General features: G+C 29.3%; 1 protein-coding gene across 1 annotated transcript in view; it reads left to right on the top strand.

Moving 5' to 3' along the window:
- LOC107457468 (allatostatin A) overlaps window positions 1-11224 on the top strand; it is a 73106-nt gene extending 61882 nt beyond the window's left edge. Inside the window, exon 2 of the mRNA XM_016075629.3 lies at window positions 8998-11224. Coding sequence (XP_015931115.1) covers window positions 8998-10156 — 1159 coding nt within the window. The 3' untranslated portion in view covers window positions 10157-11224. The remainder of the gene's footprint in view (window positions 1-8997) is intronic.
- The last annotated feature ends 12764 nt before the right edge of the window (window positions 11225-23988 follow it).

The following is a 23988-nucleotide window of genomic DNA, read 5'->3' as shown; positions in this document are numbered from 1 at the left end:
TTCTATACTTGCTAATTCATTTATTTGCTTTATTTAAAAAAGTACCATGACGAAATATTTTTTTAAAATTTTGACGAAACTTGGTTTACTGATAAAGTGCTGACAGTTATTCGGTAACTTTGATGAAGCATTTGCTTGGAGTACAAACCAGGAAACGGTTTCGTCAAAAACGAAGAAAGTTTCGGGAAATTTGAGTATCTATATTTTATGGTGCATTTCGTTTAGCATATTATAAGTACGATTGAATCGGTTTTCTCTTTTTTATAAATTAGAGAAAGCGTAGCTACTTTATAAATTAAAGAGACTAAATTTCTTTGCAAAGCGTTTTTTTTCTCTTCAAATAAAGATTAAAGAAGTATGAAAAAAATAATGAAAATACAGGCATTTACTAATCCAGATATTATCGTAATCGTTTGAAATACATTGTGTTAAATTAAATACTGTCAAATTACGTAAAGTTTAATTCACATAAAAAGTTTCTTTTTTTATAGATTCATCAATAAAATATAATAAAATATATTTAAATTTATCTACTTTAAAAATGTATTTTGGAAAAGGAATTTATGTGAAAGTTTAATATATGCGAGAAATATAGTTTTCTCTTATCCTAAGGCAAATATTTAATTTGATGCAACCATTTCCACCACAGCATTACAATAAACAGACATTGAATATTTTAATGCTTTTGGTCGGTTACGTTTATCCACAAGCAATGCGCCGGAAGCATATTAGCCGTCCTAGTTCTTATTAAATCATTCGCTAGTATAAATTAGAGATTATAATTTAAATTCAGGACATCATAATTAGGATGTAAATGGAAAAGTTAGCTTACAGAAATATAAAACAATTCATCATTGAAAAAACCTGATTTAATCTTTCTTCAAAAAACACGTATTTTTTCAATTCCTACTATTAGTCGCACTCTCCTATATTTATATGTCTTGTTCAAATTTTCAATCGTTAATAAAATACTTTTTTTTCATCCACTCAAGTTCAAATACTTTTTATTAAAGTTGTGGTGGATGACACTTAATGTTAATACAGTTTTAATATATATGTATAAATATATGTATATACCTATATTCATAATATTATAATAAAAAGTAAATAAAATAAAATTATTCTTTGTTGACCGGAGTAGTACTTTGTTGACCTTTTTTCTCATATTTCTTGTTTCGTACTTGAAAAAGCCTAGTTAAATAATTAAAAAAATATCATTTTTAGCTTACAAGCTTCGATACGTTTGTTTCATCGATTTCAATAGTTTCTTCAGATCATTCAAATTGCTAGAAATAGGTAGGGGAGAGTGGGGTCAATTGTAACAGGGTACGATTGTAACAGAGCAAAAATTTCGAGTGTCGGGTTCTAGATTTGTTTCCTAAGTGGCGCACAAGGTGTATTTAATAAATCTACATGTACACCCCTGATGGCAATCATTTTTATGTACTTTTGAAAGAGTTAGATCACAAAAGATATTTTCACGCCACGCAAGTACTTTTCTGGTATTAGAATATTATATTGTAACAAAGTAATTTTGTTTAAACAAATAAAAATTAGTAACCGAATATGTAAGTGGACACCTTAATTAACATTTCAATAAAAAAAAAGATTAGTTTTGTTGATCAACTAGCATTGTTTTTAACAAATGAAACTGAAATGGCGTCTTGGGGACAATTGTAACAATAAGTAAAGGGACGANTTCAAATTATATGTTTAAATTGAAACAATATTTTTTTTTAAAATATTTAAATTTTAAAAAAATAATTAAGTTATAGTCGTAGTGTCTAATGCTACATAATTTATAACATTTATGACTGCCAATTTGTATCACATCCTTTTTAAAAATTTCACTGTGTTGCAAAACTGTAAAATATCAAAATTCAAACTATGCATTATTGAAAATTTCAAAATATGATGAATCATCTTAGAAATGCGCTGTAATAACCTTAATGTGATGCTGTGTTGCACCCTATTATCCACCACGCTTAAAATACTAATAATATATTGGATTTTTTGTTAGTTAAAAATAGTTAAGTAAAAAATGTTACATTGACCCCACTCTCCCCTACTCATTACTATATTTTCTTTCAGTATTAAAAAAAAACTAATTCTCAGATCTTAGGATATTTAATTGCAAAAACATAATCACTGGCACAGTTTCACAATTCTAGAATTTAACTTTCAAAACACTTCTATATGATTTCAATTAAGCCTCAAAATTCAAGATTAGTTTGTTTTTCTCTAATGAGGTCATCTGTAGCTATTTTCGGGTACTCTTAATGTAGGTGGTATTTTTATATGATTTTAATTTAGCAGTGCTTTTAATTTAATATGCATTTATTTTTAATTATCTCTCATTATAATTAACTTTCCAATTTTCTGTTAAAATGCATATGTAGAAAAATTTGTTCTGGTACGACTGTAATTTTGTTAGAATTTTTATTTTAATTCTTAGCAGTGTCTATTAAAATTATTGTAGATTGTTATAGAAAATTAAAATAGGCATAATCAAATATTGTTTTCATTTCTTCTTTAATTGCTTAACAATAGGTCTTGATACGCGTTCAGTAGACTTTTAATTTAATATTTATTTATTTTTAAATTTATTGCATAAGTATTAGCTTTTTAATTCTATGTTAAATTTATGTACATAGAAAGTTTTGTTCTCATAAGGCTATAATTTTATAATTTTTTAAATTTTTTCGTAACATTTTCTATTAAGCTTTTGGTAGGTTATTGCAGAAAATGAAAATTTGCGTACTCAAACATAGTTCATTTTTCTTTTTCAATTGCTTAACAAGAGGTTTTGATATGTTTTTAGTAGATATTTTTATATGATTTTAATTTAGTCTTTTTAATTTAATATATATAGGACATTTTGCTGTCATAAGACTGCAATTTTGAGGAAATATATATATTTTTGTTGTTAACACTGACTATTCTGATTATTGTAGAAAATTAAAATTTGCATACTGAAGCAGCTCTTTTTTTTTCTTTTTAATTGCTTGACAACAAAGTTCGATATGAGGCATTTTTATATATTCTTTTAATTTCTCCATATTTAATTTAATAAGTATTTACTTTTAAAAATATTTTATAATTATTAACTTTTAAATTTTGTATTAAAATTACGTATGTAGGAAATTTCGTTCTCATAAGGCTGTAATTTTGTGGAAATTTAGATTTTCAATATTATCATTGTCTATAAAAATATCGTAGAAAATGAACTATTTGCGCTATCAAACACCACTTGTTTCTCAATCAACTGCTAAATAACATATTTTGATCAATAAAAAAATACTATCTTTGAAATATTTCAATTTGAAAGTTAGTTTTTTCTCCAGATTTGAACTTCAAATGTACTATTACGATTTAGTAAAGATTCCATATCCTTAAGACATAGAAACTCTTTATCTATACATCTACCTTCAGAAAATTTCGCTCGAAACGGCATATTTAGCTTAAACACTGTCTGCGATAAATGGTATATTCTTATTGCCATAAAACTGACTTAATAACCTCTTCTTTATATGGTCGTTATGCATAATAAAGACACTGATGTAGAACGTTGCTTATTAAAAGGAACGATGATAACACCTCAGTTAATTGCTTTTCAAATAAGTGCATTCAATTCCCTAGGTAATAATAAAATATGTCTAAAGAATTTCTTCAACCAGAACAAAGATGGCCAAGATTAAAGAGTTTCATGAGTTAAAGTAATCGTTTTCTGTCGCAAAAGAGCTTCCTCTATTCGACTCCATTTTAGGAAATAAAAGAAAAGTAACTTAAATCTTCTCACTTCAGAATAGATTATTAACACTCTGTGACTTTTTATGTTCTTATTATAATTAGAAGTGCAAAGGTAATGATTGTATAAAAATGCCTTTTTGGTAGAGTTTCTTGATTTTGCAAAATAATACAAATTCAATGTTTACTTGTTGCATCGAATTGAAACTAAACCAGTTATGGTAAATTAGTGACATAATATGTATTTCTCATATACGAGTTTTTATTTGGAAATAATCAATACTTACTGAGTTATATTCTGAAAATAAACGTTCCAAATGTCAACAAATTAAATTAAAAGTGAAAATAAAAAAAATAAAATACGGATTTAAATTGACTAACTCTAAGGAATTTTTTTATTTTCTGAATTGAAGAAATCGTTTTCTGTCGCACAAGAGTTTCCTCTATTCACTTTATTTCAGGATTAAATTCTTCTTACTCCAAAATATATTATCAACACTGTAAGATTTTTTATGATCTTATTATAATTAGAAGTGCAAAAGGTAATAATTGTATAAAAATGCTTTATTTTGGTTCAGTTCCTTGATTTTCAAAATAATACAAATTCAATGTTTACTTGTTGCATCGAATTGAAACTAAACCAGTTATGGTAAATTAGTGACATAAGATGTATTTCTTATAGACGAGTTTTTATTTGGAAATAATCAATACTTACCGAGTTACATTCTGAAAATAGACGTGAAGAATGTCAACAAATTAAATTGAAAGAGAAAAGAGAAAAATAAAATACGGATTTAAATTGACTAACTCTAAGGAATTTCTTACTTTCTGAACTAAAGTAATCGTTTTCTGTCGCAAAAGGGTTTTCTCAATTCACTTCATTTCGGGAATAAATTCTTCTTACTTCAGAATATATTATCAACACTCTAAGATTTTTTATGTTCTTATCGTAATTAGAAGTGCACAAAGATAATAACTGTTTTTGTTTAAAAATGCTTTATTTTGGCTGAGTGTTTTTGACTTTAAACTTTAGCGAATTCATTGTTTACTTTTTTTTATCGAATTGAAACTGATATCAACTACGGTGAATTAATAACGTAACAAGTATTTCTCCCAGACGACTCAAAATATTTCTTCGCTAATAATCAATACTTACCGAGTTGTATTCGGAATAGAGACGTTCGAACTATCAAGATATTGAAATGGAAGCGAAAGCTGAAAAAAAAGCGGCCTAGAAAATAAACTAACTCTAAAGAGTATTTTGTTTTTGGTTAAAATAAATATAAGAAAGGCAAGTAAAATTGGAAATTTAAGGTTAATTCGGAAAATTACTATGTGGAAAACAGAAAGAGACTCACTATTAACCATTATCAGATTTTTACTTTCTTTCTAATTTTTCTACAATATTCGAAATCATTTCTCTCTCCATATCTCTACTTTTTTATGGGACTTATAATAATATAAAAATAGAACTTGCAAGATATAACAAAGTAATCATAATAATTAGGAACGAAATAATATTTTTTTTCAATATTTGTAATTACATGGAGCAATGCTCTTATCTAAATATAGTTCAATCAATTAATATTGGAACCTTAATATTAAAACTTAAAATAAAACTATATTTAAATTATAATACTATTTCTTTCATAAATTTATAGAATAGAAAAAAAACTTCAAAATATATTAATAAGAGTATTCCATAGTATTAGTTTGATTTTATCCCATTTGATAAAAATAACATTAATTGATATAAAATTTCCTTTCGTATTTTTTAAGCAACTGTTTAATCAAATATTAGAAACTAATATTAGAAACTAAAAACTTCAAGTGAACAAGTAATAAAAAATTTCCAAGAAAAGAAAAAATAGTTTCAGTAGCAATTAATTCAAAAAATAGACAGATAGAAAAAATGCAAAAGCCTCTAAAATTAAAAAATAGTCAAAAACTGACAATAGCTGATGATAAATGGCAGTATTTTTACAACTAAACACACGATCGTAAAAACGCGATGTGTGTGGGGAGAGTAGTTACAGACCATGTCAACTTTCATCTATGAAAAGGTACCCCGACATAGAGTCGAGCTAACATGTCTTATATACTAGTGAATTGTAGTTGTAATTTTGTAGTGGTAGATACGCTACAGTACTCCCCACCCAGAATTATATTTGTGATAGAATTCGATGAATGGATACCACAAGTTGAATCATTGCAGTTTTTGTGCGAAGCCGGGAGAGCTGTATTAAGATCACCGTACTTTTTGAGTGCTGAATGTGAGAGGTGTATTAAGTTCACGGTCGTAGTCGCTCCTGTGTTGCCTTTAACAGTCGAGTGTATGCAGGCCGACGATGTGTGCTCGAGACTGAGTAGCAACAGTGCAAGGAGGTGGATAATGTCGCAGTCACAAGTAGCAAGTCAACTTATTCAATATGGACAATCAATTGAAGTAGGCGTTACTGTTAAGATAGGCTTGTTCATTTCAAAGTGGGAGTTTCTTCCAACATAGGCGTGTTCGCATCACGTCCGAAGGTAACCAATGTGGGGAGAGTAGTTACAGACCATGTCAACTTTCATCTATGATAAGGTACCCCGACATAGAGTCGAGTTAACATGTCTTATATACTAGTGAATTGTAGTTGTAATTTTGTAGTGGTAGATACGTTATATGTGAAATTCTCACAAAAGGTTTTTCAATGATTTGTAAATAACAGCAATAATAGTGAGTGGTTTAATTTTAGCCGAATTTTTATCGATTATAGTTCAGGTGTCCTGCAGTGTTAAGACCCCAAACACATTGAAATGTATTTAGGGTCTTAACACTGTATGTAATAATAAAAAAATGCTTTAAAATGAGACAATTTGGAGTAAAATTAATTACAAAACATTTCTTAGAAACTCTTTTTCTTTTAATGAAAAGTAAATAGATTACAATTATTAGAGTTTGTGAACTTTTCAACCAATTTGAAAAGCGTGTTTTTCATAAAGTAGATAATATTCGCAAAAATAACGCGGCTTAAATGTTTCCTAACCTTACACTTCCTTTGGTGTTCTGCTTTTACATCCATCATTTTTCACATGTGCATGCACATTGATTATAAAGAGTAAATTAAAAAAAGCATTGATGATGATTATATAAAAAATGACACTACCAAGGCAAAAATAAACTGCAGATAATTTATTTTAAAAAAATGGAGTTTGAAGACTGTAGTGAATTTGACAATTCTGCTACAGAATTTTTGGGGTCGAAATACTGCAAAATTACTACAGTAATTTTGAAGTAGTACCAACTTCAAAAACTTTACAGTAAATATACAGGGCTAGTAGATTGTTTAGTAGTGCCATCTATCATGAGCGATGGGAAATACCAAATTTTTATCTAAAAAAAAAAGTTTCCTTACTTTGAATCTATTTTAATAAACAAGGACATCAATTTGGGAGTGCAGGCCACTGTAAGCTTTTCACATGTTGAAGGAATGAAAGAAACATTAAGACGTCGTCTCTGGAATTTGAAATCCCATTCTGTCAGTGGCGAAATTGCACAATTAGCCCTCCCGGCTACAGCTTGGTTACGCCACTTATGCTACGAAATGTATGGTTTTAAAAGGTGGGCTTAGTTAGCGTGGATACTATTCTTGTCTGTTTAATCATAATGGTGAAAGTAACTAATAAATGATTTCACTCCATTTCGTTTTCGTCATAACTTTGTGTAAAAGCAACTTTTTTCTTTAAAAATAAGGAAATAATAAATTAATAAAAATAAAATTAGTAATAAAATTACTAAGATGCAAAAATACTTAAATAGCTAAATTTAAGCAGATTTTAAGGCAATTAAATTGTGCAAAAATCTTAGTTCAAAACTTTCAAAGCTTCTAAATTGTAAAATAATTGCAATTATTTAAATTATGTTTTAATGAATTTGTTATATGTAAATGTAGACAGTGTATGTTATCTCCATCCTTAATATATGCTTAAAATCTTTACCTAAACAAGAGAAATTAAGAGTGAGAAATGAATATATATCGAAGAAAATACAAACAAAAATGTTAGGAAAATTTGAAGATTTGTTAAGGAGGAAAGAAAGATTGAAGACAATCTATTCGACTCTCAGACTTTTAATTTTACAACAATACAGACCAACTGCAGTTTTTCTGTAGATACACCAGGAAAAATACTTCTTAAACAATGTAAAATTACTTCAAATTTACCACAGTATAACTACGGATTTAAAGTTTCGTTATTTTTTTTAATTTATGACTTTAAAGTAACTTCGCATTAACTAAAGTAATTTTGTAGAAAACAGCTGGACTTTTTTTTTAAATAAATTACTTAGAAATTACTTCACATTATCTGCAAAATAACTTTTCTACAGAAAGTCTGTTGCTGACTGCAGAATAATTTCAAAACTACTTCAATTCTGCAGTAAAACTGCAGTTTGTTTTTCCTGGGAGTTTTCCTAAATCTTCCATATTTATATAGAAATTATAATTGTAATAGATCAAATCCAAGCAAGGAAGCATTGAAATAAGCAAGCAAAAATGCTTATTAGTGTCTATTATTACTATTAAAATGTAAACTAATTTCGATGCAACTGTGTCGAGTAAAATTACTACTACTACTTCACTGCTAGTCTCGATGTTCAAATACTTTCTTCGGCATCGCATTTCTTCAGTTAAGTAAAGGTATTTTCTGCAAAAAAGTGACATTATTATATCGATAATTTTTTAAGAGCTACTAAATCCTATTTGAAAACTATATGTTATGTATTAAGTTTTTTTTTCAAACTCTAAGGGGGCTCCTCAAGAGAACCCTTAATATGAATTTTTAGATACCTTATCAAAAATGAAAACAAACTTATCAAAATGTATGCACATCGGGGGCCGACAACAAAAGCACTTTCAAAACGTGACAAATTACGGTACAGTAAGGCAGGAGTATAAAACAAGAAAAATTTATCGCTTGGGGAAACAGAAAGGAGTGGATAGACATACAATTAAACCTGTTTTGTTGCTTATAACAGCAGCATTTCTCTGTTGTAATTGCACAAACATCAACAGCATTTTCTCCGTCAGCAAAATATTTATTTTCGATTCACATTAAGTATACTTTTTTGTTTTCAATTTTGAAATGGATTCTAAAAATAAATATTAAGACCGCTTTTTCAAAACACACTGCAGGTATCGATGTCATTGAATTTCAAAAAAGTCAGTTTAACATTTCTCTTTTAATAAAATACATTTCTTTTCTTTCCAGGCGTTTTGCATGCCGTTTTAAAAGACTTTTCCACTCCCTTCTGCTTTTGTGGTTACTGCAAGTAGTCTCTTCTTCAAAGGAAATTCCCGCTCCAAGTAACAACAGAAATGAAGAACCAATTCAAAGGGTTTTTCAAGATTCTCAACCAGATTCTAAAAGAGCTGCACAAAGTTACAGTTTCGGTTTGGGTAAGAAAAACGCAGATTCCTTAAGCCAAGAAAGTGAGTCTATAGAAACAAATGATGTTAATTCCTCTTATCAAGCAGAAGATGACCTTGACGAATCGAAACGTGACACGCATAACTTTGAAAGGTTTGGATTTGGCTTAGGTAAGAGATCAGCCCCCAGTCAGTATGCGTTTGGTCTAGGTAAAAAAGACACTCCATTTCATGAAGATTATGAGAAAAGATATGATGACGGCGAACGATTTGCATTTGGACTTGGTAAGAGAGGGCCACAAGATGAACGTTTTTCATTTGGTTTAGGTAAAAGAGGCCCGGAGGACAGATTTGCATTTGGTTTAGGAAAGCGAGGACCTGAAGATAGATATGCTTTTGGTTTAGGAAAAAGGGGACATGAAGACAGATTTTCATTTGGCTTAGGCAAACGAGCACCTCATGAAGATCGATTTGCATTTGGATTAGGCAAACGAGCACCACATGAGGATCGCTTTGCCTTCGGACTCGGTAAAAGAGGCCCTGAAGACAGATATGCTTTTGGGCTGGGGAAGCGATCAGCTGAAGATAATAGGTTTGCGTTTGGTTTAGGAAAACGTGGTTCTGAAGAGAATCGTTTTGCATTTGGCTTAGGTAAAAGAGGTGAGGGTGAAAACAGATTTGCATTTGGATTAGGAAAAAGAGGCGAGGATGATAATCGATTTGCATTTGGATTAGGAAAACGAGATGATGATCACAATCGGTTTGCATTTGGCCTCGGTAAGAAGAGTGATCGATTTGCCTTTGGACTTGGTAAAAAGAGTGATGAGCATAACCGGTTTGCTTTTGGTCTTGGTAAACGAGATAAAACCGAATCCACCCAAGGGATCGACAAGAGAGAAACCTTTAACGACGACATTGACGAGTATATAAAGAGAAGATTCTCATTCGGTTTAGGCAAGAGATCAGTCGATCCTGCTATGGAGTTCAAAAAAATACCTTAATTTATTTGGGAATCAAAACTAACCAGAAATTTGAAAATTGGCGGTGTACTTTCAGTAGGCTATCGAAAGTGAATGATTGTTCCAAATTTTTAAATGTTTGCATGACGAATATAAGTATTTATAGGGTAAATATAAAATCTGATTATTTGTTAATAAGTGATGCTCTTCTTCAAAAGCTGTGCTCAAACATAAAAATTGCGTATAGTTTGTTGATGAATTCGGTAAAAATTATGAAACAAATTCATGTAATATCGACATATAAGTATTTATATATATATGTCTAACATGCACGTGGAAATATTATATTAACTCTTACATTAAATATTTTACTGAAAATTTTTACATGAAATGAAAAATCGAAAAGAACAGTTTGTAAACATAACTCTTGCGTATTTTACGTATTTTTATCATAACTTCTATGTTCCATTCATTAATAATTTCTTTATTATTTTTTGAAAGTATTGTTATTGAATTCGAGGTATATGTTGAGTTTTAAGCATACCTCTGAATTTGTGATATTTTTTGTATTATTGATTTGGTATTTTATATGTAATATATTTTTGAGATATTTTTATTTGTAGTTTCTGTTTTAATTTTTTTATTTAATTATTCTTGTTAATTGCATATGACTGTATTAAAATATTATATGCAAAAACGACTTATGCACTTTAGCATTTTCATTTTTGTATATTATTTCCATTTATTCATATTTTTGTCTACTATTTTAATGATGTATTATTATTATGATAAATGTGTACATAATATCTCTAGTGCAATTTTTTTTGTTTCATTAAAAACATACATACTGAAAAATGTTATCTTTGTTATCACATACTTGAATGTTTGATTATTTATTTATTTGAATGATGTTTAGTGAATGTTATCATTTTCATCATTTTCATTTAGAAAACTGAAGAAAATTGTACAAAGTATACAAATTAAAATCTATTAGCAGTAAATTTTTGTAATCAAAATCAATAAATATTTATTTAATAACATATGTACTTGTTATGAAGTAAACTCTGAAAAGTCATCATTTATTATCAATAAAATATTGATTCAATGCGAGACACTTTTTAGATATCCTTTCTGAGGAAACTTTGAAATATTCTAGATTTATTTTGATTATTACTACAATATTAATATAAATGATCTTTACTATAAATGATTATTACTACGATAATTTGCTTAGTATCAGTAGTATGGTATTGGAAATGCTAGAGCTTGGGATTCCGTCAAAACATTATGTTTGCTATTTGTCAATTTCAAAAATGAATGCTACACTAAAAATGATTAACTACGAATTACAAGAAATGATTGTAACTAAAAAGGATCATTACTACTATAGATTATTTGTAACAGTAGTATGGCATTGGGAATACTAAAGCTTATGTTTGTTTGTTTGTTGTCGAATCCGAAATTGATTGATACTCTACATCTACTTAACTACAAAATACTACACATGAATATTACTATGAAATTACTACAAATGATTATTATCAAAAATTATTATTTCTAGCATAGATTGCTAAGCAACAGTGGTATGGCATTGGGAATACTACATCTTAAGTACTACATCTACATTACGTTCGGATATAATATTACGTTTGTTTATTGACGAATCCAAAATTTAATGATACAACACAAATGCTTGACTACAAATTACTAGAAATGATTAACACTGCAATATTACTACACATAATTATCACTATATCAATTGTGTACTATCAATGTTATGGAATTAGATATACCAAAACTTAAGTGAACTTAATGTGAAATGAAATCTCAGCAAATGAAAGAAAAAATACTAGCTACATTTTAAATAATGCAAGTATTAGCTGTCCCGCAGTGGACTGATCGTTAAGACCAGATCACCGAAGTCAAGCATCACTGGCTACGGTCAGTGTGCGGGTGAGTGACCAATTGAATCAGTCCGTGTAGGGACCGAGGGTGTGCGGCATTGGTCCTCGTTAAACTGTTCTACCGTAAAGTGCTCGACTTCGCGTGCAGGTCGTCGGGCTACCGAAGCGGGGTCGCCATCCCCTCTGCAGAAGATCAAAATTGTGATGGCATGTCTTCGGATCATCCTCAGGGGTGTTTCCCAGATCGTCGCCAGTAGCTCATCGTGCAGCTCTAGTGCAACGTAAATTAACTACAACAACAACAACAGCAAATATTAGCTATGCTAAGCATACTATAAAGTTATTACTCATAGTTATGAAAAAACAATGCTTATTGCATGAAAATAGCAATTATTGATAGATATTAAAGTAAATAATAGTCATAATAAGAGTCATAAGTTTGTACAGGATTAGGCCATTAGTTTCAAAAGGGGTGGCTTAGGTCCGAATCTGAGTTGCTGCTGCTTGATACGAATTCTGCTCCTATCTAGTACCGATCACATGCAGACGTAAAATATTTCTAATGGTAGAGCATGGGTTATTCCTAATGGAGCATGGGTTTGAAACAAATTACCGTTTGGCTAACCATGGAAGGTTTCCAGGGTATTCCTCTTCATGTAATGCAAATGCGAGTTAGTTCCATCAAAAAGTCTTCTATTAAGGCTAGTTTGTCTTACTGCATGTACCAGAATTTTCCTCGTCTTTTTGGTCGGGTACAAAATTACGAGGCAGCAGATTTGAACTTTAATAGTGGTTAACTCAGAATTGGGTCTGCTGTTCAACGCCGATTATAAAATAAAATAGTCATAAATATCATTAAATTAAATAATTTTTAAAGTGTCTTAAAGAATTTCAGTGTTAAATCAATAAAATCTTTATTCCCTCAAATCTTTAAAACTGCCACTTTAATTTTTTAAATGTTCATTTTAGAAGGAAAGTTTTTCGTTTACTGCAAAAGAAACTTCAGTCCTCCAGTACATATTTTTTTCAGCTTCAGCAAAAATTTATTTACATTTGACAATATTTTGAATCGAATACAATCGGAAAAATAAATCCAAACCAGTACGGAAAGTTAAGCACATTTATTAAGGTACTTCAAGCATACAAGGAACAAGGCAACTGGCATTTCCGCTTGACACGCATGAGCTTATATGGAACTAAATATGGAATAAGAAAAGAGGTAATGGAACGCTCTAGAAATTTTAAATAACACAAATACATTTTCTTTGAGCAGTGGGGATCAATCTCGGTGTCTAGATATAAACAGCATCTAGAAGTAGACAACGTTTACATTTATTGAGAAAAGGATTAAATGATAGAATATAAATTTAATGAAATTAAAAAGCTAAGAAATATCCGATACTTGTATTGGCATGCAGCATGACTGTATCTCATACCACGTCTCAAAGCAATGCTCTTTCTAAGACTGTAGAAAGATAAAACGCGAATGACCATTCAGAAATGGTCGAACTTTCAAGATTTCTAAACTTTGCTTTGAAAACATAATAAAGTCGTTTGCTTCGCTCTTTCTACTCTAAGAAAGTTTGATCGATTCCGGAACTATCTCAGCTATTGTATGGTTCATTTTTGAGTAATAAGATCCTGCTCCCAACAGTATTGGTTTTCTCTTTACAAATAAGAAAAATCAGAAAACACTTCCGAATTCGGCCTTTCTTTTACGTTTTCCAGACGAAAAAGTTAGACTTATGTAATATTTATGGAATTTATTGATTATATTTTAGAGAGTCATAAGTCTGAAATATGTTAGACCAGTGCGAAACAACTGTTTATTATATTTCTCACAACAAATAGTTCGAAATTTAAAACAAAAAAATATTGTAATTTCAATTTTTATTTTCATCGCAATTTTTTTAAATGCCTTATAGTAAAACTTAGTATGTAAAGAACTATTTTATTTCCGAATGAGATATTATTTTCCAAGGTGCAAAAAAAAAAACTGTAACCAAAATTAATTTAGATAAAATTTTCACGACAGGGTCTACTGTAAAGATTTCCAGATTAAATTACGGTATAAAATAAGGTCACTTTATTTGCTTTGACCGAAAAATCCTTTTTATCATAAAATTCACTTTTAACGTAAAATATTATACCGTAATTTTTACGATAACATTTATTTAATTACAGTGATTCCGTGATTTTACGGTAATTAATGCAGTAATAATTACGGTTTATCAGATTTTTTTATGTAATATGTTCCGGCAATATGGATTTCAGGGTAAAATGTGCCGGTAGTTTAAATTGTGATTCTTTATGGTGTAATATTATACATACAAAAAATATCATATTAAATAACTCAAGATCTAATGACCAGAACTTTGTAGTCTAAGAAGAACTTTCAATTGCTTCATAGATAGCTTATAAGTTTTTGAAAAAAATTATAATATTTAAATATGCTAAAATTAGCTCCATTGAAGAAATTAATGATAAAACTAAACATAGAAAATTATTTTATACCTCTTTTGTAAAAAAAAACTAATTATTATAATAATTATCTATATTTTTTATTACGAAAGTGCTTTGAAATTATTGCTTCAAATTATTTGAAATAACAACTAAAGGTAAGACATTTACTCTAATAACTAATTATAAATTTAACAGGATGTAAAATACACAATACTTGCAAATGTACATAAGGAGATAAGGTTTCTTGGAATGGAATTTGACAAAATGAGCAAATTTTTGCCAACTCAGATGTAATCAAGTTGGAAAAAATTAGCAAAGTGTGGAATACATTTATAATATTCTCTTAAGCCTTTGAGGTCCATTTTTTGAACTACGATATTTTCGACTAGTTTAATTATTTTTGAAACTAAAATGGTACACTTTAAGTAAAGCAGAAATAAACTAATTTCACGTAACAAATTAATAACTTGGACTGATTTCAGACTTAGTCCGACGTAGAACAGCAAAGGGTTACTTAGTTCTGATGGAAATCACAAGACACAAAAATTTTACTTCTTTGAATTAAAATACCTATTTCCAATGGATTTAAGGTTTTGACAACCGAGATAAGAATGTATTGGGGTAGCTAAAATTTAGGACATGTGGACGATGATATTTCATAAAATCAATCAAGAAGACGCGTCGCTAAAAGTTAGTTTTACATTCACCATTTTTTTTTAACCTGGAACTCATTGCCCGAATAAAAGCGCCTTGAAAATTTAAAAATTACACCTGAGCAAAGTTAATAACTACCAAACATTACAATAGAGAAAAATTGGAATTGCAGGAAAAAATAATATTATTTAAATTTTTCTTTCTTTTTTGTTTCTTATTAATCTACGTTGTTAGAATTTTCATTTTAAAATTATGGTAAAATAAACAGCAGCAGTGTCTGTCTATCCAATTAACCGTAAAGTTCAGGGTAAAATAATATTTTTTACCATTACTTTTCTGAAACCGTTTATAGCTAGTATAGTTAAAAAAAGAGCGTGAATACAGAACTGTAAGGTTTTTTTTACCATTTACAACTAGTATGATTTGAAAACCGCAAAAAGGAAATTTAAAATTAACTAGACATTGAAGATAGTTAAGCAGCTATAAGGTGCTACTATCTATGCATGAATGAAAGCGTCATATTTTAATAGCCAAAGGTTTCGGGGGGTAGGGGAGTGCAGGATACTGGAAACTGTACATGTGTTGAGAGAAATGGAGGAAATATTGTGGTGTCGATGCTGAGACTTGAATGCCAGTTCTTCCGGTCATGAGATTGACAGATATGTACCCATGTGCAAGGAACTAAGTGATTTTATTAGGTGGGTCTAGTTGGTGCGATAGAAGTCTGGTTGTTTAACTGTTTTGGGTCTCACGGTTAACAGTTTTAATACCATTTTATTTATGGCTACTTAACTGTTTTGTTTGATTGTGGAAAAATAACAATTGAATGTTATTTAACCATTTTTTCCTAGAAATTTCTAACAATTAATGTTAGAAAACGTCAGTGATGCTGTTTATTTCGATATAGATCAAAATGCGTGTTTATAAAACGGATACAGCTCAAAATGTGCTTTTAAAAATTAATACAATTAAAAAAGAAAATTTAAGAAAATGGGAAAAGCTCAAAATGTGTATTTAAGAAAATTGACGTAGCTCAAAATTCATTTTTAACAAAAAGGACAAAGCCAAATAACTCTGTATTGTAATGCCATCAATTTAAATAAATCATTTTTCAAAAAATTTAGTTTTTTTTTCAAAATACTTCATAAATTTGCAGTTTCTTTTTATTTTTTCCGCAGGACTTACTTTTAATAGTGGTAGTGAATATACATATACACTTGTAGGAATTTTTTTTATTTATTTAAGTGCCGCTTTATTACTTTGAGATCAGATTACAATAGATCATCTGAAAAGTTACATTTTAATCCACTCAGTCACTACGACTCCGAAATCAAGGACTTAGCTCCGTAACTATCTCTAACCAATTTCTTGCATAATGTTTACAATAGAAAGTGAAATCCTTGATTCAGTTGTAAAAATTTGGGTTTAAAATCGAAAATGAGCATTTTGCGTTGTTCTCATTTCCTCGGATTCACCACTTAAGCCTTGTTCATTTTTGCAAACCCGCATTTCAAGCTACATCCTATTTTTTTTAAATGCAATTTTAGAGCTGTGTCTATTCGCTCGAATAGACATTTTAAGCTATCTTTATTTTCCTAAACAAGCATTTTAAACTATGACCATTTCCTTAAATACACATTTTAAACTACGTCCATTTTCTTAATTTATTTATTCGTTATTCATTAAAAACTTATTCTGAGCTATGTTCTGAGCTGTTATTCTGAACTGCAAAATAAAAAGCTCGCCCTCAAGATGTTTTGATCTGTAAAGCATAAAACATTTTCAATAATGTCATTTTAAATTGGAAAATCTAAAGTTTAGACGAAAACAATAAAAAAATCTATCAATTAAAATTATTTGTATAAACTAAAGTATTTGCAGCTCAGGAATCTATATTTTCTTAATAGTTGTAATTTGATGTGTCTAATAAAATAAATCAATATTTAAACCCAAAATTCAGTTTATTACTAAATTTACAGAAAAGTTCTGAATATGAAACCACCCAAGGCATATAAAATTGAATCAATTCAATGAATGGTACTATTGTTTGAGGAAAACACTGAATTGAAATTAAGTTCCATTCAGTTCTCGGAATAAGATATCTACTCTAAAATATAAATTGAGGTTAACAAATCAAAAGACTGTTGTTCCGCTAAGTGATATGTTCATGATTAATCGAAAGATCAACAATTATTAGTTTATCACAAATAATTGTATTTTACAATAGACAATGATTTGACAATGGATATGAAATTTAGTTTCGAAATCATAATAGCTTTCAGATCAAAACTTGTGACTTTATAGTGAATTGGAATTACTTGTTTTAAATAAAAGTAACATTAACACATTTTCTTATAAACCGTTATTATTAAAAATTTCAATTATTTAAATCTTTGATAAAAATTGTAGATAGACGAAAGAACCTTTTTTTTACATTGATATCAAAAGAAAAAATCTTAAACGATAAAGATTAAACTAATATTTTTTAAACTTAATTTTTCTGTTTAAGCCGTCAGTTCTGAAAATAAAAATAATTTTAATTTTACGTTTGTCAAACAACTTTTAGGATACGTAGGTTTTTTTTCTAAAAAAAGATACGCAAAGAGTTTTTCATTAAAGCAGTTTTAGTAATATTTAATAATGTCTAAATTTACATCTCGGTTTAAATGAAGAAAATATGCTTGGTGGCAACCATTCTAATTGTTTTTGTGGTGGTAAACAGTAATTTATTTGCTTTATCTCAGAGTTCTTTAAATCCTAACACAATATACTTTGTGAGCAATACTGTTTGGATGTTTAAATACTGTAACCTTAAAAAATGAAAGGAAATTTCCAAGTTTCATAATTTTCTTCTAACTTTCTAATGTTTTCATTAAATGGGGAAAAAATTACTTAAATACCAGAAATTTAATACCTACAACTTTTCCGTATTATAACGGAAAGAAGTAAATAAAAATTATCAAAATTATCAACTTATCCTAAAAAAATATTTAAAGCACTTCTAAATGGCAGATAAAAGGCTGTTATTATATGACATTATGAGTGTGAATAAGTATTTGAGTTTGCGTGTTGAGTGTGATTATAAACCACTAAAACAATATATAAAAAATGTTTTGGATGTCTAATAAAAGAGTAAGAAGTTCCCTTGAGAAAATATGATGTCATGTCGTGAAACTTAATAAAATAAACTTCATTTACTGTTTATCACCGTTAATATTTTGTACCGTTATTTTTTAATAACAAAAAAACATACCTTAATATTTTGTTAATAATTATATAAAACAATACACTTGCTATACATTTCTTCTTCTTCAGCACTACAGCCTAGAAGAGGCAAATGCCACCCCATTCAGTTTCCACCCTTGGGATCTATCTAAAACCACTATTATTCAATTTCTGACATTTAACATGTAAATTTTTTTTTCTACATCTGCCACATCATAGTTGGGTGACCTCTATTCTTGGTGCCAGAGATTTGTCAAAAGTCAGTTTCCTTGGATTAAGGTCTTCTGATCTTTGCAAGTGTTCAAGCTATGTTAGACGAGGATTTCGATGATGTTGTAGAGCTCACCATTGTAATGTATTAGCTTATGTTACTTTTTTTTATTCATAGGTCCATAAATTTTTCTCAAAATCTTTTTTTTAAGATCATCAGTTTATCTTCTCTAACTTTAGTAAGTGTCCAAACCTTGCAACCATACAGGACTGGAGGTTAAATTAGGGTTTTATAAATATTGGTTTTCGTTGCTCGTTTGAGGAATTTTGATGTTAGTATCCCTTTTTTTCTTCCTTTTTTTGCTATGAAAACATCTGTTTGCCATCAAAATGTGATAATTGATTTCTGCTGTTGTGTCATTATTTTCGTTAATTAATTTTCCAAGGTATTTAAATTCTGTATCCCAACTAAACTTGCAGTTATTTATTTCAAGAAATTTAATTTTGTTTTTCTCTTCACTGATTTCCAAATGTTTGGTTTTTTGTTTCATTGATTTTTAAACCCGTATTATTAGCCGCTCTCTCAAGAACAAATGTTTCAATCATATTCTGTTTTGCTCTACCAATGATATTAATTTCATTGGAATATGCCACCTTTCAAACACTAGTGAAAAGTCTTCCCAGATGTAAGTAAGTTATCATAGATATAAATAGGTGATCAACTTCATATGATTTTTCCAGTCAATATCATTCGGTTTTCAAACAACTTTGGCCAGATAGTGTAGTTACAGATAGTGTTAGTAGTGTAGATGGTCAAATTTTATTTTGTCATCTCACCCGTATGTCATTGAATGCAAACTCATTATAAAAAGTTTGCAATTTTCATGGAACTTAAATTTTTAACTCCATTAGAAAAACTGTGTATTTCATAAGATTGTAAAAGAACCTATTTTTTACATCAATGAAAGCATAAGCTTTTATGCTCATGGCCTAAAGTAATGATTTTGTAAATATTGTTAGGAGTAAATATTTTACTGTCTCTGACTATTTATATTTGCAATTTAAGGTTATGATATCTTATCTAATCAGAAAATGGGGCCTAATGTGCATGAATGAATTAAGTAGTTTAGCTCTACGAAATATGGCTTTCAATAAAGCTAATAGAAAACGTCATCCCAAATAAAACTTAAAACATTCTGTCTTATTGGTTTTCAACGAAGACATTAAGTAAGAAGGTAGACACATGATTGGACTTCACACTCTACCTGCATAATCCTGACATATATAAAGGTAAGAAAGTAACTAGGTTTCCAAATTTAATGTAGATATTTGTAACAGTGAACTAAAACGCAAGAGAATATCTTCAAAAGTTAAATTGGTTTCCATTAGCAAGTTAATAAAGTAGTTAAAATACATTGCATTCTAATAAATCAATTCCATCGGTTGATATCTTCATTTTCTAGTAGAACAAATTGCACGAATTAAATTTTCAGCAGATCAAAAGATTAATAAATATTTTTTAAGTAAAATTTTAGTTGCTTCAAGATTTTTTTGCGTTACGTACTAAGCAGTATTATTTGATTAATTGAAACATAGAATTATGCTCGATAAATCAAACTTGTTTAATTGATTGAATATAAGATGCACAATGAGTAAAGTAAAAAAAAAAGACCATCCTGAATAACTTTTGATCTAATAATCGGATATTCAAGCTCTAGGACTCAATTTTATGTGAGCATATACTAATGAGCATATTTGAGAGGTGATCTCTAATATGCTCATTAATTAGTGCAGACGATACTTTAAATTACGAAATCAGCCATAAAAACGTACTTTCTGCGAAAAAACATATCTTTATTTCGACGGATTCAGATTTCTGACCCCCAATATATAGAGGGTAGCCACAATCTGAGAAATATAGTTTGGTCAGGACAGCGATCCAAAGTTTGGATCATTTAATGCTAATTTTACGTTTGCGTATAATATATATATATATATACAGGTGATTATCAAAATAATGGAAACACTTGTGAATAAAAGGGACATTTAAGAATTCGCTTCATAAGCATTAAAATATAATCTTAGCTACCAGTTTTTTTTTAATATAAAAAGAACAAATATTAGGTGGCATGTGAGAGCTTTAGCAGAGTTGTCTACGTTTTGATTTTTTGTCAGAAGCGTAAAATGTCAGACCTCACAGATTTTCAGAGAGACCAATTTGTAGGAGCCCGACTATTTGGAGCAACAGTGACCAAAACATCCCAGCTTTTAGGCGTTTCTAGAGCTACGGTGCCTGAAGTCAAGACAGCATACACACAGCACGCAAAGACAAGCTCAGCAAAGCAAAATAGTGGACGTAAGGAGAAGCTGAGTGAAAGAGACCGACGGGTACTGAAGCGGATTGTAATGTCTAAAAAGAAAACAACTGCAGCCAAAGTGACCGCAGAGCTCAATCAGCATCTGAATTCTCCAGTGTCAACAATTACAGTTAGGAAATACCGTCATAAAGAGAACATTTACGGCCATATTAATAATGGATTCCTTCAAAATCTAGGATGTTTCCATTATTTTGATAACCACCTGTATATATATACCATACTAAAATATACAAATCCAATGGTATCTATCTAAATAATATCGTGCTCCTTAGCCAAACAATGATACAGGGAAAGTGTTAATAAGCTTAGACAATCAATCGAAGTCTTACCTATCCCGGAAGGATACAATCATAACAAAAATGCATTTTCCTGTCGCAGTAAAAGGAAAACAATGTTGTAACAGATTTTCCCTGATCATTGAATATCTTTGATTTATTGGCTCGTTTGTTGCTACGACACTGACATATTTGTCATAAGAGTTTGCCACTGGCATATTTGTCAAGTCTTGTTAGTTCAATATATGCAAATTTAAAATTATGTATTTCTCGAAACGCTTTTTACCGATATAATTTTTCCTGGAACTATACACATCAAAAAATGATCGATTTATATACTATTTCAATGCTATGCATCTCGTTATGTTATTTTTTAATTTTCAAAAAAAATATTTATTAAATTAAAACCTGAAAAATCTGTTTTTGTTTCAAGAAAATTATCACGCATGCATATCATGTTAACTTGTTAGGAATACTTCAATAGAAAACATTTTTGAATGCAGCTTCTTATAGATTAGTTTTTCAAATATCTACACATATTAATGGAAACTAAGTAACTGCAAAAAGATTTTACTAGACAAAGAGATTTTACTTTAAGAGATTTTAGATATTTTACTTACTTCACTGCAAAAATATACAGATTAGAAAAAACAGTTGACTTGTTTCAAGCGCACAAAATAGGTAACCATTTTCAAGACTAGTATGGCGTAAATTATTTATTCACGTCTGGGGAGTCTTGGAAATTGGTGCCTATTTTCAGTGTATGAAATATATCGACTGTTATTTTCAATGTATGTATTTTTGAAGCGAATAAATTTTTTGATCAAGTAATAACTTACCACTTCAGTACCTTGGGATTATTTATTTAAATACTAAGATATTTGTTATGAATTTATTTATTTGTTATTTTAATGTAGATAGCTTCTATTTTAAAATATAATTAATTCTTTTTTAACGATAAATGTTTACCTTTTGATTGCTTTCTATGTTATTCCAAACATACAACTACACTGAAAAAAAAATCAAAAATTTCCATAATATGATAAAATTTGCCGAGTTTCTGACTCCGTGGGGCGCCAAAAGGTTCGGTAATTTTTACCGAAGCTCTTTGGTATTGATTTTGGTTAAATTAAAATTAAATATGGTTAAAATATGTGATAAAATTTAGTAAATGTGATAAAATTTGGTAATTTTATAATTTTATCCTAGAGCTATTAAAATCATTTATACGGTAAAATTTACTTTTCCGTTTTGTACTTTTTACTAAATGTGTGGAAATAAGAACTACAATTTTGAAACAGAAATTTCTTGCAAACCGTTACCGTAGCAACGGAAAAGTTACCAAAGTGAATGTTTTAAATGCTGAATATTTTGGCTTTATTTACCACAATTATGGAGTTCTTTAATAGAAATGTCATGACTATAGAGTACAGTAATTTTAGCAGAGCTTTTTCTCCGTGTATGCAAATCTTTAGACCATTTATAGATAAGTAAAAACACTTTTTAATTAAGCTTAATTGTTAATTTCATTTAATTATGATTAAACCAACTTTCTATACGATGCCGATCACTGTTCTAGTGGTTACTATACTGGACAACAGGGGCAGTGGTTGTGGGTTCGAATCCCACCGTGGGCCTGGATGTAGGTTTCTCTTTGATCTATGTCCTTTCTTCTGTGTGATTTTTCGCTTTCAAAAATCTAACCAAAATTAATTCGCATTTGACTGACTTTTTAAAAAGGTGCTATACCACGGAAGCAACTTTTATGGAAAATTCTGTTTCTACCTTATTGGTATTTTAAATTGTAAGTTTATAGAAAAATTATTTCAGGTATATCCACTCTGAGAATATTAGTATGCTCAAAAGTAGCAGAAAGTGGTAAAATGTATCGTGTTCCACGCTGTATGGCAACACCGAAAATCTCGGTAATTTTTGCAGAGTTGCTTTGGTAATGATTTTGATGGAATTTACAGTATAATATCCCACCCTTGCGAGAAAAGTGACACAAGTAAAAAAGCAGCAAACTTGAGGTTATGTCAATAAAAAATATGTATGAAGCTCAAAAAGTGTCACATCTCAAACTCGTAACTTATCCAGCTGAGAGCAGTTGTGTCAGTTTTAAATCTAAATCAGAATAAGGGTTATCGTATTCGTTAAGTTGACTTTTCTCAAATGCTGCATTTTAGAGTTATGACACTTTTTTTGCCTGGGTGCAATATGCTTCCATAGGATGTAGTAAAATGTGATAAATGAGTTAAAATTTGTCAACTTTATCATGACAACTTAGATCATGGTATAAAAACCATTCATTTCTTCTGTTAAATTTGATTTGAAGTTTAGTATCTTTTACTAAATGTGAAGTAATAAAATCTATAATTTCGAAAGCCGGAATTTTCGTTCCAAATGAATGGTTTGAAAAGCGAATATTTTTTTAAGCCAAAATTATGTTTTTTTTTCACTAAAAAATATCATTACCATATATTACACTAATTTTATCCAGAACTTTTCTTTCGTGCAGAATAAAACTATGAAGTTGAAAGAAATGTTTTGTGAATAAATAAATCTCAAACAAATTATTTCAGAATTATTACTTCACCACTGCCTACTTCCGATTAATCTTGCCATAATTTGTTCACCTTTCAATATTTTGACATAAAAATCGTTGTTTGAAACTTTACTCTAGGACTACGGGAACTCACTTTTTCTACACTTTCAACTTTAAATTTCTTTTATAGGTAAAAGAGAATTGGCAATGAAGGATTTCT

This window comes from Parasteatoda tepidariorum, chromosome 2 (assembly GCF_043381705.1).
Source record: "Parasteatoda tepidariorum isolate YZ-2023 chromosome 2, CAS_Ptep_4.0, whole genome shotgun sequence".
In the NCBI taxonomy this organism is placed as follows: domain Eukaryota; kingdom Metazoa; phylum Arthropoda; class Arachnida; order Araneae; family Theridiidae; genus Parasteatoda; species Parasteatoda tepidariorum.
Note: the sequence above shows the minus strand (reverse complement) of the source record. Positions and strands in the feature narration are given on the sequence as shown.